This window comes from Equus quagga, chromosome 1 (assembly GCF_021613505.1).
Source record: "Equus quagga isolate Etosha38 chromosome 1, UCLA_HA_Equagga_1.0, whole genome shotgun sequence".
Classification (NCBI taxonomy): domain Eukaryota; kingdom Metazoa; phylum Chordata; class Mammalia; order Perissodactyla; family Equidae; genus Equus; species Equus quagga.
In genome coordinates this window covers 86,123,904-86,138,897 of record NC_060267.1, presented here as the reverse complement: position 1 = coordinate 86,138,897, position 14,994 = coordinate 86,123,904, and the positions used below count along the sequence as shown (strand labels likewise).

The following is a 14,994-nucleotide window of genomic DNA, read 5'->3' as shown; positions in this document are numbered from 1 at the left end:
CTCCGGATGTGTGTGTATCCTGACGGAGGATGGGGTGAGTCTTCCAGGGCCTGCCCCACGCTGAGCTCCTGAGCAGCCTGCAGCTTGGGGGAGGGGGCTTGGCAGGCCCTTTGAAAATGCAGGCGGATGCAAGGGGTGAGAACAGCTGAACCCTGTGCGGGAGGCACCTGGTCTCCTGGTCTCAGCGCTAACTCCTGTCCTCTGGGTGCACACCCTGCCTGCTCAGGCTCCCTCGGAAGCCCTTTCCTGGCTGTGCTCTGGCACATGTCCCTTAGGGCACTCAGCACAGTAAACTGGAGGTGTAGTTCCCAGACCAACACCCCTCATGGCTGTGATCTGGCACAGAGCCCACACCAAGGAGGGGCATAATAAATACTGACTGAATGAATGAATGAACCAATGACTGAATGAAATGCTTTATATTTTACCCTGCCTGCTCGCACTTGGTTTGCACAAAGTAAGGGAAACATCGTGATGCTCCCTCATTTTACAGATCAGGATCCTGAGACTCAGAGAGATGAAGGGACCAGCCCATGACCGCGCAGCTAGGAACCGGCCAAGCTGGGATGAAAGTCCTCGAGGAGGAAACCTCGCTTTCACTCTGGCAAAGCACCGGGTAACATGGGAACTTGAGTGCCAGCGGGGCCATAATTGTCAGGGCTGGGGAAGCGGTCCTGTGTTTGCTCTGGGGCTTGGAGGGGTGTGGTTTGATCTTGACTCTGCCACTGATCAGCTGTGTGACCTTGAGCCAGGGGCTTCACCTCTCCGTGAGGTCTTTAAAGTGGGGCAGTGAGGCCTGGTCCTTAGGGGCTGCTAGCTCCCTGAGAGCAGGCACTGGTCTGGCTCTCGATCACCTGTTTTGCTAGTGTCTGGCACATTCTAGGTGCCTAGGACGATCATGAGATCCTGTATATGAAATGGTTAGAACAGAGCCCAGGACTTTGGGTGACATCAAGGGATGTTGGTTGTTACTATGTTTTTAGGGAACAGAGACACAGAGAGCCTGATAGCCCCTCTGAGGTCACACAGCCAAATCCAGAGCAGAAGCGGTGGCTTTACTGGTCAGTTGTGTTTGGTGGCACTGCCAGGGATTGAGTGGGACTGTGTCCTGGCCTTGGGAAGGGCATTCCAGGCTGGGCTGCAGTCCCAGGGCTAACAGTCATGTTGGACAGGGAGGCTGAAGCAGGCGGCTCTGAGCGCTGGGTACCTGGAGCCACTCTCCCCAGGGCAGAAGGTACGGAGGTCCTGTCCCAAGCCCAGGGGCTTTGCTTGGCCTCTGGCTGGGCCTCTCAAGGTCCAGGCCCAGGCTGCCTGGAGGCTCTCTGTCACCCTCTGCTGGGCTCCGGCTGCCTCTGCTGGGCCACTTCCAGAGGCAAGGCCGCCTCCTCAGCTCAGTCTGGGTGTGAAAAACATACCGCAGGGACCCAGTTAAGAAGAGAAATACCCCGGGGACAAACTGAGGTCACAAATCGCTTCCACATCCTTTCCTGGCTCCTCCAGCTCCCACCAGACCCTATGGCAGGACACAGGTGCCTTGCCATTATCCTCTGGGGGTTGCAGGCTGCTCTGCCTCCCTTCTCTGCAGCCACATCAGACTCATTGCTGTTTCCTGAGAATAATATGTGCCCAGGGTTTTTTGTTTGGTTTTGTTCGTTGCATACCCCAAGCCTTCGCTCACATGCCTGTCCCTCCTGGCCTTCTCACCCCATGAGCTCGCTCCTACTCCATGCCCCGGAGCCTCTAGGCTTCAGCTGCACCCCACCCCCTCCCAGCACACTGGGCTGTGAGTCTTTCTGGGGACTTCTCTCCTCCCCTTGCCTGTGAACTCATGAGGCGAGTTAGTCTGCTAGGGCCTCCAAAACTGAGTACCACAAACTGAGTGGGTGGCTTAAACACCAGAAATTTATTGTCTCAGTTCTGGAGGCTAGAAGTCTGAAATCAACGTGTCGGCCGGGGTGATTCCTTCTGGGGGCTGTCCCAGGCCTCTCGCCCAGCTTGCGGTGCTTTGCTGGCGATCTCTGACATCCCTTGACTTGTAGAAGCATCCCCTCATCTCTGCCTTCATTGTCACGTGGCAGTCTCCCTGTGCACACGTCTGCCTCTAAATTTCCCCTTTTTATAAGGACACCATTCATACTGGATTAGGGTCCATCGGAGTTACCTCATTTTAGCTTGATTACCTCTGTAAAGGCCCTATCTTCAAGTAAGGTCACATTCTGGTACCGGGGGTTTGGACTTCAAGATATCAGTTTTAGGGGGACACATTTCAACCCATAACACGAGGAGAGGAATGACATCGGATTCATCTTTGTGTTCATTCCCTGAGGGCTGAGCCCTGAGCGGGAGTGAGAGAGTTTGGCGGATGTTGGGGAGCCAGTCCTTCATCGTATCATCATTTGCTGACCCCTCACAGTACCCAGGGCATGTGGAGTTATGACCCGTGCCGTCCAGTCTGGCGGGGTTGGTCTTTCTCATCAAAAGTGGACTTCTCCAGAGCAGAGCCCGAGTCGTTTCACATTTTACAGTCACCAAAGCAGAAAGTTGGTGACACAGGAGATACTCAATTTTTTCATCAGTAGATTCCGTTGGAGGCAGGTGAGTAAGGCTTTATTTTCCTATTTTCGCACAAAAGACCCAGAGAAGTCCTGAATGGGAATTTAACCTTTGATAAAGATTTATTGAACGTGTAGTTGGGACAGACGCTGGTTCTAGGTGATTGGGATGGCATTCACTCATTCATTCCTAGAAACATGCCTGACACAAAGTAGATGCTTGATAAATATTTGCTCAGTGACTAAATGAATTCACTCTACAGTTATTGAGGTTGTCATTTACTTGATATGTAAATTTGAGCAAGTTATTTCACTGCAGTGAAACTTCACTTAAATCAGTAAAATGATTGAATTATAGCTACCTCTTAAGGTTGTTGGCAGGATGAAACGAATGTATTAACAACAATGGCTGTTTATTGAGAAGCTGCTAGGTGCCAGGATAGATGCTTTCCACGTACAATTTTCAATTCTCACAGCAGCCTTTTAAAAATTGAAATGAAATTAACACAACATAAAATTCATCATTTAGGGGCCGCCCCGTGGCCGAGTGGTTAGATTCACGAACTCTGCTTCAGTGGCCCAGGGTTTTGTCGGTTCAGATCCTGGGTGCGCACATGGCACTGCTCATCAGGCCATGCTGAGGCAGGGTCTCATGTAGCACAACCAGAAGTACCTACAACCAGAATATACAACTATGTACTTGGGGGCTTTGGAGAGAAGAAGAAGAAGGAAAAAAAAAGATTGGTGACAGATTTTAGCTTAGGTACCAAACTTTAAAAATAAAAATTCACCATTTAAAAATGTGCAATTCAGTGGTTTTTAGTATATTCATAATGTCATGTAACCATTACCTCTATCTAATTCCAGAACATTATCATCACCCCAAAAAGAGACTCTGTACCCATGAAAGAGTCACTCCCCATTCTCTCCTCCCTCCAGCTCCTAGCAACCACTAATCTACTTTCTGCATGTATGGGTGTGTCTATTAAGGACATTTCATGCAATTGGAACCATGCTATCCGTGGGTTTTGGTGCCTGGCTTCTTTCACTTAGCACAACGTTTTCAAGGTTCACCCATGTTGTAGCATGTGTCAGTGCTTCATTCCTTTTTATGGCTGAGTAATATTCTGTGATATGGATGGACCACATTTTGTTTATCCACTCATCAGCTGATAGACATTTGGGTTATTTCTATTATTTGGCTATTATGAATAATGCTGCTGTAAATATTTGTGTACAAGTTTCTGTGAACATGTTTTCAATTCTCCTGGGTATATCCCTAACAGGGGAATTGGTGGATCTATGTTTAATTTTGGGGGGAACTGCCCAACTGTTTTCTGGGGCATGATTTTACATCCCCACCAGCCACGTATGAGGGTTTCAATTTCTCCACATCCTTGCCAACACTTGTTACTGTCTGCCTTTTTGATTTTTTGATATTAGCCATCCCCGTGAGTGTGCAGTGGTTTTGATTTGCAGTTCCCTAATGACTAATGAAGTTGAGCATCTTTTCACATCTTCATTTCACAGCAGCTTTTGGGGTAGGTATTATCTCCATTTGACAGCAGAGAAAACAGATTCAGAGAAGTGAGAGGACCTGCTCAATGCAAGGAGGTGGTGGGGCTGTGCCTGGAACTTGGGTGGGTCTGTCTCCGAAGCCCGCAGAGCCGAATTAACAGTAGAAACAGCTCTGGTCTGGCGGGCAGGAGTCCTGGTCTCGGGTTCGTGCACCTTGGACCAGTCCTTTCCCAGCTGCGGGCCTCAGTTTCTCCTCCGGGCCACTTGGGGCGATATACTCCAAACGTCTCCGGGCTCCTCTAGGAGCCCGTAACTCTAAGATCAACCGCCCGAGTGCGGAATTTGCCCCGCCCCTCAGTCCTGGTCCTCTGTGGCGCCGGAAGTGCTCTACTCTTTCTGTTTGCTCCCGCCCCTACCCCGGAAGTGCTTTCTTGGGAAGATGGCGGCTGTGTCAGTGTATCAGCCACCGGTTGGAGGTTTCTCGTTTGATAACTGCCGAAGGTGCGGCCGTGCCCGGGGCTGGGTTGAGGGTGGGAGTGGGAGTGCGGGGCCAGGGTCGGAGCTGGGCCGCGATCTGATCTGGGAAGTCTAAACGCAGGGGGACGGCGGGGCCTGCGGGCTCGCGGCCCGTGTGACTCAGGGGAATCAAGGCCTGAGCGCGGGTTTCTCCTGGGGCCGGGGCTGCCCTTCCAGTCTCCCAGCGCACTCGGACACCCTCCATCTCCCTCTCCTTCGGCGAGGTGCCGCCCCTCTCTGCCGCTCTTTTCGCTGAAAAGCAGGACACTAGTCCTGACGTTGGGAGGGTTGGGTGAACAGATAGGCGTGAAAGCAAATAGTTTTTCTTTTCCTGAGTTCCTTCTTAGACGCTCTTTGTGCCGGTGCGGCGCAGTGCAGTCCTGCCCTTCAACGCTTTATTCTCATTTGCTCTCAGAAATGCCGTCTTGGAAGCCGATTTTGCAAGGAAAGGGTTCAAGCTTCCAACGGCCCGGAAAACGGGAACGACCATCGCGGGGGTGGTCTATAAGGTAAGCTGAGGCAGGCCAAGAGCAGCGGTGAGTGAACTGGTTCCGCTTGGCCTCCTTTACTGCTCCAGGCCCTGTCAGGAAGGGCAGGTGTTACAGAGTACATCAGGAAAAGGTCCTTTAGGGGAGTTAAGGTCCTTTAGGCGGGGTTTAGGTCCTTTAGGGGTTTGTCAGGAGGTTTGTGCACTTAGCAACAGTTTATGTTGTTTCCTCACTTCACCGAGTTTTTGACAGGAGACCGATTTACTCTTCTGCCTTAAGTTACTACTTTAGGAAGCAGGATGATATAATGGGAGAACACAAGATTTGGGTCAGACAGGTCTGTCTAACCATTTAATTTATGTGCTGCTTCCAGATTTGGGCAGGTCACTTTCCTTCTCACAGCCACACTTTCCCCATCCATCAAAGGGATATAATAATTCCTGCCTTAGATTGTTGTGAGGTTTAAAAGAGATGATGGTTATTATTGTTAAAGGTAAAAAGTGACATCTTTTAAAAAGTTGACAGAGGTGGCTATTTTAATGGACGTATTTCTGCATATTAATTCAGACTTTTCCCATATTTGCTGTGATTTGTAAGGAAGTCACTGAATCTCTGAGCCTCGTTTGAAAGCAGGAGTGGTAATTCTTACCGCCTAATCAGGATTCAACCAATAATGTTCATTAATCAGCCTTTTCTTGAATTCTGACAGCATAGCATGATATTTTTGATAGGAGTTTCAGCAGGAATAGGGGTTTGCGGGGGCAGGGGATGGCCAACATTGTTTTCCCTAAAGTAGAGAACTATGGTTTATATATGTGAAAATGTTTTAAAAAAATGTGTTTTTTAAAAATAGGATGGCATAGTTCTTGGAGCAGATACAAGGGCAACTGAAGGGATGGTTGTTGCTGACAAGAACTGTTCAAAAATACACTTCATATCTCCTAACATATAGTAAGTATTGATTGGTTTGAATCGCTCTTGTATTTTCAAACATGTCAGGGCTAAAATTGAATTTACTGTGTTCCTCACTAAAACCTGTTGTTCAACCTGTATTTTCTTTCTGTCTCCCTTAAGTGTCATTTCTTTGCACCTGTCGCCTAAGCTAGTCATTCTCAAGTCCTCTTTGCTTTAGTCTTCGATTCAGCTGGTACCCAGTTCTGCCTTCTGTGTGCCTCTTGCGTCCATTCCTTCTTGTCCTTCCCTCTGCTAAGGCCTTAGCTTAGATTTTTTTTCCTCAGGGGACCATTACAGTTGTCATTAAATAGCCTCTCTGCCTTTGGTGTCTTCTCCATCTCTGTTGTTCACTCTTCTGCTATATTGAATTTTGTAAAACACAGATCTCATTATGTCCCTTTCCACTTTAAAAACTTTTCAAGAGACTTTTCACCTTCCTACACTGCTTTCAGGATAATGTCGAAACTCTGTAGCGTGATATTTAAGATCTTGCGCAGTCTCACAAAAAGCTTTTCAGCCTGTTTAACTGCCGTCACTCCATGTTCCAGCTGCACCTGGACTGTCCCTGTTTCCCTCGTGTCCCTGTTCCCCTCACCTCCATGCTGTTTCACCTTTGCTTTTGCTACCCCTCTGGTTCTTCTGAATCCAGCTCATATGAAATCTCTTCTCAAAGATCAGAATTTGTTGCTCTCTCCTTCAGTTTCCCACGGCATTTTGTACCTATGCTACTGTATTGTATTACACGAGATACTCTAACTTTTGTCTACCTGTGTCTCCTCTCAACTTTGAAATCAAGTGCTAAGACTGTGTCATATTTTCTTTATTCTCAGTACTTTGTAATGACTGGTACCTGGTAGTAAATACTTGGTAAATGTCAAATTGGAAGACTTTTAACATGCCTTGCTCTGTTGTACAACTTGGATATATTTTTTAGGTTTAGTAAAATGTACACTCTGTTAGGAGCACAGAAACTAATGATTTGAAATGTTCCATTGGGCCACAGAAAATATATTTGCATATAATTAGATGCATATTCTCAACTTCATGTTTATGTAAGATTGGTTAGACGCAGCCATTACAGTGCACACATAAGCAAAAACATCTCTGCATGTACCTGAACTTCTTGGAAGTTATCCAAGAAGCTCCACTTCTAATTGAGCCCTTTGGTAATTGAATTTCAGATAAGTTTCTAATCGTATTTTTTAGTTGTTGTGGTGCTGGGACAGCTGCAGACACAGACATGACAACCCAGCTCATTTCTTCCAACTTGGAGCTCCACTCCCTCTCCACTGGCCGCCTTCCCAGAGTTGTGACGGCCAATCGGATGCTGAAGCAGATGCTTTTCAGGTGAGGTTCCAGGATGGGGATTTGTATAGCATCTTTTTGTCATCTCTTAGATTTTCAGCCAAGGAAAGCCTGGAAGCTAGAGAAAAAACATTCAGAAATATACATTTTATTCCAGAAATCAATTGTTACTAAAAAGCCATTTTAATTTCATAAGGCTTTTGATAATGTGTTTGAATTTAGGGGGTCTTTTTTTTTCTTTCCATGAATAAATCACATGTGATCAATTGAGTCATTTCCTGAGGCATAGGGTATTACTGTACCAGATAAAAATCCTTTTTTGTTCATAGTGAGAAAGAGCTGAAGGAACTTTTGAGTTCATTTTGTGAACACACACAAACACAAATGGTTGGTTTTTTTCCTCCATCTTTTAGTGACAAAATAACAAGATGAAAAGTGATATTTGTAGTTGGCTGTGAGTGGGTATAACAACATTAATATTGACCAACATTTATCTGTCTCTTTGTGCCAAGTCCTGTGCTAAGTGCTTTGTGCATGATCTCTTTTTATCTTTTGAATTCTGAGGTAGGGGCTGTTAACATGTCCCGTTTATGAGTGAACCAGCTGAGGCTTAAAGAGGAGCAGTCGTGGGCCTGACCTGACCTTCGCTCCCTGCTGACTCACACACTCAGTTCCTCTTAGTAGTTTTCTTTCTTTCTCCCTTAATAATCACAGCATCACATTATGTTTGTATAGATCTTGACAGTTTTCAGATTTTAAGTCCATTTTCTCATTTACTCCTCACGAGGAGAAGAGAGGCAATGTGTTTTAGCAGAAATAGCCTGGGCATTTAGTCTTGGGTTGGAATACTGACTTCTCCTTTTGGGACCTGCCTCACCTTTAACAAATTCTCTCCTCTTTCCTTCTTCCTAGAATGTGCATCATGATATCTTTTTTTTTTTTTTTAAAGTTGATCAGAGACCTTTATTCTGGTCCTCGTCACCCATTAAACAACCTGCACAAAACATACTCTTTATCTCTGCCCCAAGCAGCAGCAGCTGCATTGAGTCTTGTGAGAATTAAAGGGGAGCAGGAATAGAAAGCAAAGATTGTAAGCTGGCAGCTCACAGGTCGTATTCAGCTTGTAGAGAAATTTTATTTGGGCCCTATAGTGTTTTTTTTTTAAATAGTGGCCAGTAATTATAAATTGGGAGATTTGAATTAAAAATTTGGATTTCTGGCTTCTTTTGAAAAAAATTTAGAAAGAGGGTGGAATAACATGTAGCAGTAATCTTTGGAACCAAATGGCAGACGTTTCCTTTAGAAGTGGGAGCATGTGTCTGGTCTGTCAGTCTCTGCCTTCTTCACTTCCCTCTGTTTCCTGCCTGGCCTTTGCCTTCCTGTGAATTTGCAGGTCTTCTTCTAAGAGTCGAGCATGGCCCCTGGGCTCTCAGTAAGTGGATGTGAGGTAATGTCGCTGTGCAGCAAGGCCAGTAGTATAATGCCCATTTCACACTATACTGCTAAGCGAGGAGACGGGGACTTATGAGTCATGTGGGCGGGAAGCCTAGTCATAGCTGTCCAATTCCTGCTCTGGCTGTGCTGAGCCCTTATGTCAGTGATTTCCACTTATTTATGTACGTAATGACCATCCTAATCCTGGAGATTTATTGTCTATCAAATAAATTCTCCCAGTTCAGTGTGAGAACTTGTTAAAGTACGTCTGTTATCAAGATTTCTGAAGATGTTTGTGATTTTGATTTTAAATACAAAGCTCCCTCTGGTGGTTTGTGTGGTGCATTACATTTAACAATTTTTAAACTTGTAAAATTGCAGTAAAGAGAATATTTCAAGATTCCTTGCAGTGTCATTTAAAGCATTTGGCTAAATCTAGCAGATATTTCTGTTAATCTCTTTAGAATGTTCTAGGAATTCTAAATTCTGTTTTCCAGTGTTTTATTATTTTTATTTTAACATACTTCGTGAAAATTAAATTTTATAAAAGTTTTGAGAAGACCATTTAAAAATTTAAACTAGGATAATTATGGTCCTTTATGTCTTCTGACATTTTTGTTGAGTTACATAAAATGAGTCAGTGTTATAATGGAAAAAAGCATAGGATTTGACTTCAGAACTTTGGTTCAAGTCCCCTCTATAGCACTGACTGTTGTGTGACCTTGGGCTGTTCACCTTGCCTTTCGTACCCTCAGTTTCTTCCTCAATAAAATGGGGAAAATAGTTTCTGTCTCTCCGACTTTTGAGGAGGAAATGACTAAAGAAGCCAGGCTCATGAGAGGGCCTTGTACAGGGCCTGATGCACATTTAGATCCCCATAAAATTCTGAGGCTGAAAAAGAGTACAAGGTGTACTCTTCCTGCTATTGCTCTACTTTCTCCCGCTGAATAACCCATTTCCTTGTATGTGGATCAGTGAGAAAAGAGGGTTGGATAAACAGAGGTGCACGTCCCCCCCCCCCCCCCCCGTTTTTTTTTTGAGGAAGATTAGCCCTGAGCTAAGTACTGCCAATCCTCCTCTTTTTGCTGAGGAAGACTGGCCCTGAGCTAACATCCATGCCCATCTTCCTCTACTTTATACGTGGGACACCTACCACGGCATGGCTTTTGCCAAGCGGTGCCATGTCCGCACCCGGGATCTGAACCGGTGAACCCCAGGCCGCCAAGAAGCCGAATGTGTGAGCTTAACCGCTGTGCCACTGAGCTGGCCCCTCTTTCCCCTTTTTTAAGCAGTACTTTTATGTTGCTTGTGTGGTAGCTAGATAGAGAAGATTAAGTGATGCCTGTTCTTTCTGAGCGTGGAGCCTCCTTGTAGGTCTAATAGAAATCTTTGCCATATACTGTTCTATATTCTGGAAACTGTTTGAATATGTAGAGACTCTTGTAATTATTATGTTAATTTTACTATTTTTTTCCTTATGAAGGTAATATGTATTCATCATAGAAAATTTGGAAAATACTGAAAAGCCTAAAGAAAAAATAAAAATTTTGCCATTCAGGGAGAATCACATTTTGGTTGGGTGTATATACTTCTAGTTCTTTAAGTTTATTTATTTGTTTGTTTGTTCCATCCTTCCTTCCTTCCATGTTACTAGTATATGTTCATGGTAAGAAAAGCTAGAAGATGTAGATAAACTAAAAAAATATAAAAATTATTTGGATTCCTACCACCCACAAGCAATTAGTGCTAGCAGGTTACACCCTTCAACGTTTTTTCTATGTTTAATAATACATGTTTTGTTCTAAAAAAATAGAATCATAGTTGTGCATTTCATCCTATAATTCAGCCTAATCTTTTCACCTATTTAGTTTCTGTGTTGGAGCATTTCAAAATGAAAATAACTTTTCTTAAAGTTATTATAAAAGTGATGTATGATCATTGTAAAAAAATTCAGACACTGTAGAAATGTGAAAAGAAGTAAGTAAATGTCGCCTGATATTCTGGCACTCAGACACATACATTGGAAATCTGAGATCTCTTTTTTCAGAACTTTTATACTATGTGTGTATACTCATTTATGCATTTGCAGAAATGGACTCCTACTCTGTTATTTTGTAACTGAACCTGTTCCTGTAATAGTATATTGTGACTATTGTTCCCATGAGTAAAAGAGCTCAGGATCCAGAGTTTTTACCTTGAGCCCATGGAGGAGTTCTGGAGACCTGTAACCCTCCCGAAACAGTAAAAAACTTTTGTGTGTACGCTTGTTAGGGGAACAGGGTTCCACAATTTTAATCAATTTTTCAAAGGGGTCTGTAACCCATAAAAGTTTTAAGAACCATTGATCAATATCATAATTTTTGATGGTATTGCAGCATTCCATTCTATTAATCAATTTTTGAACATTAATGATATTGCCTATTTTAAGGTATTTAAGGTATTATAAGATATTCAGTGAACCCGTTGGAACATAGAACCTTTAGGTACGTGTGTAATTAAATTCTTTAGGCTATATTCTAAAATAAATTCCTAGAAGTACATATTTTTGATTTAACGTTTTGATGCATACTGCCAAAATTGTCCTTGAGAACGGTTGTGTTAAGTTGCACTACCATCAGTAGCGTATGAGAAAACATAGCGTGGTTTTTCATGATTGTGTAGTGTTCTGTTGTATAGCTGTATCAGTTTAGCCAGTTCTCCCTCTGACTGTTTCTACTTTTTTAGCATCATAAACAGTACTGCAGTACACCTTCTTGTGTATTCCTTTCTGCTTATTTGTCCTCTTATATCCTTAGAATTAGATTCCAGAAGTAGAATTTCTGGATCAATTTTTAAGGATTTCAGTGACTTGCCAGAATATCTTAGACTCTTTTAAAGGTGTTCAACAGAGATTGTTTTGGCTTGGAAGGGAGATGGCTGGTTGTTACTGACTTTGTTGAACACCCTGTTTGGGAGGCACTTGGTGTAGTGGATCAGGCACTGCACTGAGGTGGGAGTGCTGGGTCTGGTGATTCTAACTTCTTATCCCAGAGCCCTGGGATATTGTCTTGACCTTGCTGCCAGCTCATGTGGCTTAGGACCAGTGTCTTTCCCTCTCTGGGCCTCTGTTTCCTTTTGAGGCTGCTTCTAAAATCCTTTCCTGTGCTTTAATTTTTCACTTATAAATGGAAGATTCTCTCTGAAATAACAATAGGGTAATCAAGGGACATGGAAGGTATTGGACTTGACTGTTCTGTTTACCTAGAGTGCTTCCTAATGAGTAGCTGTGTCGCAGACAATCTAAGATTATGGCTTTGCTTGGTTCTTGTATTAATTTATTTATGTCAGTTTTAATGATTACATCATTGTGCAAATTCAGCATGTGTTGGTTTCATTTTTCTTCCCAAAAGAGCTAAAGGCTCACAGTGGAGGACTTTAAATCCAGCATGTTCATCTAGCATAGCCATTCTAATGGTAAAAGGTGGAACCAAATACAGGAAAAGCAACCTATGGAAGTGGAAGACCAACCAGGTAGAGGCCAGGGGAACAAACGTGCACAGTTAAGTGGAGGTGGGCAGGGTGGAAAATGTCCTCTCACCCTCGTTCCTGAGAGGTGGAGCGTGTCCTGTGGGCGGGAGCAGCAGGCTCTGTAGGCTCTCCTGGAGTTATTGCGTCATTTAGCTCCTGAATGAGGAAATGCTTCTCTTTTACTCAATGTGAGCTCGTGTCTCTGATGATAATCTTGTGGATTTATTCAAAGGAAGGATGTTCTGACATTAGCTGTTTTCTAGTGAGGCTGTGGTGAGGTTGATAATGTAAACAGCTTGATTTAGCAACTCCTCATTGTTAGCTTGGAGGGAACTTATCTATGATGCAGAGGTGTGATCGAAGTCATCTTTGGGGTAAGCCAGGCTTGGCGCTGAGACATTGGCCAAGTACTTAACGTCTTTGGGTTGGTTTTTGTCTTCTATAAAGTGAGAATTATAGTGCCCTCTTGTAAAGGGGGTTGTGAGAGTGAGATGAAATATGGTATGTGGAGTACTTCACACAATTCGCAGTTTTTATTGGCTGATGGTAGATGTTCAACTAACGTTTGTTCCATTCCCCATCTTCTCCCCATCAGAACATCAGAACGTAACCACTTAATGTCATAGTAGCAGTACCTGATAAGCTTTCTGTTGTCTGTCTTCTCTTACATCTTTGGTTAAGTTACATGCGTACAAGGTAGACTCATTTTTTTTCTTACACATACTCTGATCACCAGGTATCAAGGTTACATCGGTGCAGCGCTAGTTTTGGGGGGAGTAGATGTCACTGGACCTCACCTCTACAGCATCTATCCTCATGGATCAACTGATAAGTTGCCTTATGTCACCATGGGTGAGTGTCGTGTTTTCCTGATGTTTCCGAATCCTCATATTTACCAAAGTGGTCTCTTAAAGAGCTAGTTATTTCTTGTTAGAGATGGCAGTGCAATTCAGTGCTTTGATTTATTCTACAAATATTTGTTGAGTTTGTCCTACAGATTAGGCCCTGTTCTATTTGCTTGGGATATAGCAATGAATAAAATTTAGGTAACGAGGAGTTTATATTTTAGTGGGAATGGACCAAGAACAACAACTATTATAAATATATTAAAATATGTTAGAAAGTGATAAATTCTAGGAGGAAAAAGTAATGCAGGTGATATTGTGCTACAGTTATGCAAGATACTACCTTTGAAGGAAACTGGGTCAGGGGTATGCGAGAACTCGTCTTATTTTCTGCATCTACCTGTGAATTTACAATCATCTCAAAACAAAAAGTTAAAAAAAAATTCACTATAAGGGGACTTGGGAGTGTTGGGGTGGAAGGCAGACTGTAGTGGTAAAAAGGAAGGTCAAGGTAGGTCTCATGAGGAGGGTGAAGTTTAGTGGAGGAGCCTTCCAGGCAGGAGGAAAGCTAGAGTGGAGGCCTCACTGCGGGAACGTGCCTGGGACATGCGGGAACATGCAGGAATGTGTCTGCGACATGCGGGAACGTGCCTGGGACATGAAGAAATTTTTTTTTTAAGCCAGAGTGACTAGAGTCCCTCTTTACCACTTAATCTCTGAAGGATCATGGGCATTTAATTCCTCTCTGAACCTCGATATCCTCACCTGTGAAATGGTATCAATAATACTTGCATACATACTAGGTTATAATGATTAGAAATAATGTATATAAAGCATCTGGTCCAGTGCCTGGTCTATAAATAGTAGTTACTCTTTTGGTCAGTTTTTACATTTGTTTTTTTGCTCTAAGGGCTAGGTAAGAGTATTTTTTTAATGACCAAAAAAAAGAAGATAAAATTATATATAGAAGAATTGGGATTTCCAAGTTCAAACTTTTATGTTAAATGTCTGAGTCAAATTGTACAGGTCCAGAAATTCGAACAGGTCATGTGTAGCTGGTGTTTCTCCAGCTGTTATTTACCTCCCACATTTTTTTTTTTTTTTAAAGATTTTATTTTTTCCTTTTTCTCCCCAAAGCCCCCCGGTACATAGTTGTATATTCTTCGTTGTGGATCCTTCTAGTTGTGGCATGTGGGACACCGCCTCAGCGTGGTCTGATGAGCAGTGCCATGTCCGCGCCCAGGATCCAAACCAACGAAACACTGGGCCGCCTGCAGCGGAGCTCGCGAATAACCACTCAGCCACGGGGCCAGCCCTACCTCCCACATTTTTTGTCTTGGCATCTTGGTTCTGCAGAGCTAGGAACACTGCTGCCTTGAATAGTTTGGAAATTGCCAGTTTGAGACTTTGCTCTTCCATTGTGTTATCCAGCCTCTTATAAAGTTTTTATACAACAGATCTCCCCTGTTTGTGGGGAGAATGATTTGCCCCCATTTACCATATGGAGGAATCTTTGTAATTATTTTAAAATGAAGATAGTTAAGTAATTTTAGAACTGTTCTGCTTTATTCAAATGTATTTGTTATCTCCATTGAAGTACTGTTTTTATTTCTTCAGTCTGATGCTTTTAAATGGTAGTAAAAGTGAAATAGCCTTCTCTATTAAGTAGTTTAATTTCTGCTTTTTTTTACTTAAAAAAAGTCATACTTCAGAAAAGTAGCAATGATGGACAATGAATAGTCGTATATACCCTTTGCTCATATTTGTCAATTAACATTTTACCGCATTTGCTCTCTCTCATGCACGCTGTTACTGTTTCGTGTGTGGAACCATTTGAGAGTAGATAGCAGACCCTGTAAGGCTCCACCTCTGAAT

At 43.4% G+C, this 14,994-nt stretch overlaps 1 protein-coding gene across 1 annotated transcript in view; it reads left to right on the top strand.

The window, feature by feature from the left end:
- Positions 1 to 4,453: 4,453 nt before the first annotated feature.
- PSMB7 (proteasome 20S subunit beta 7) overlaps positions 4,454 to 14,994 on the top strand; it is a 56,268-nt gene continuing 45,727 nt past the window's right edge. The window contains exons 1-5 of the mRNA XM_046685534.1: positions 4,454 to 4,571; positions 5,002 to 5,095; positions 5,928 to 6,025; positions 7,235 to 7,375; positions 13,011 to 13,126. Of these exons, the coding sequence (XP_046541490.1) occupies positions 4,510 to 4,571; positions 5,002 to 5,095; positions 5,928 to 6,025; positions 7,235 to 7,375; positions 13,011 to 13,126 (511 nt within the window). The 5' untranslated portion in view covers positions 4,454 to 4,509. The remainder of the gene's footprint in view (positions 4,572 to 5,001; positions 5,096 to 5,927; positions 6,026 to 7,234; positions 7,376 to 13,010; positions 13,127 to 14,994) is intronic.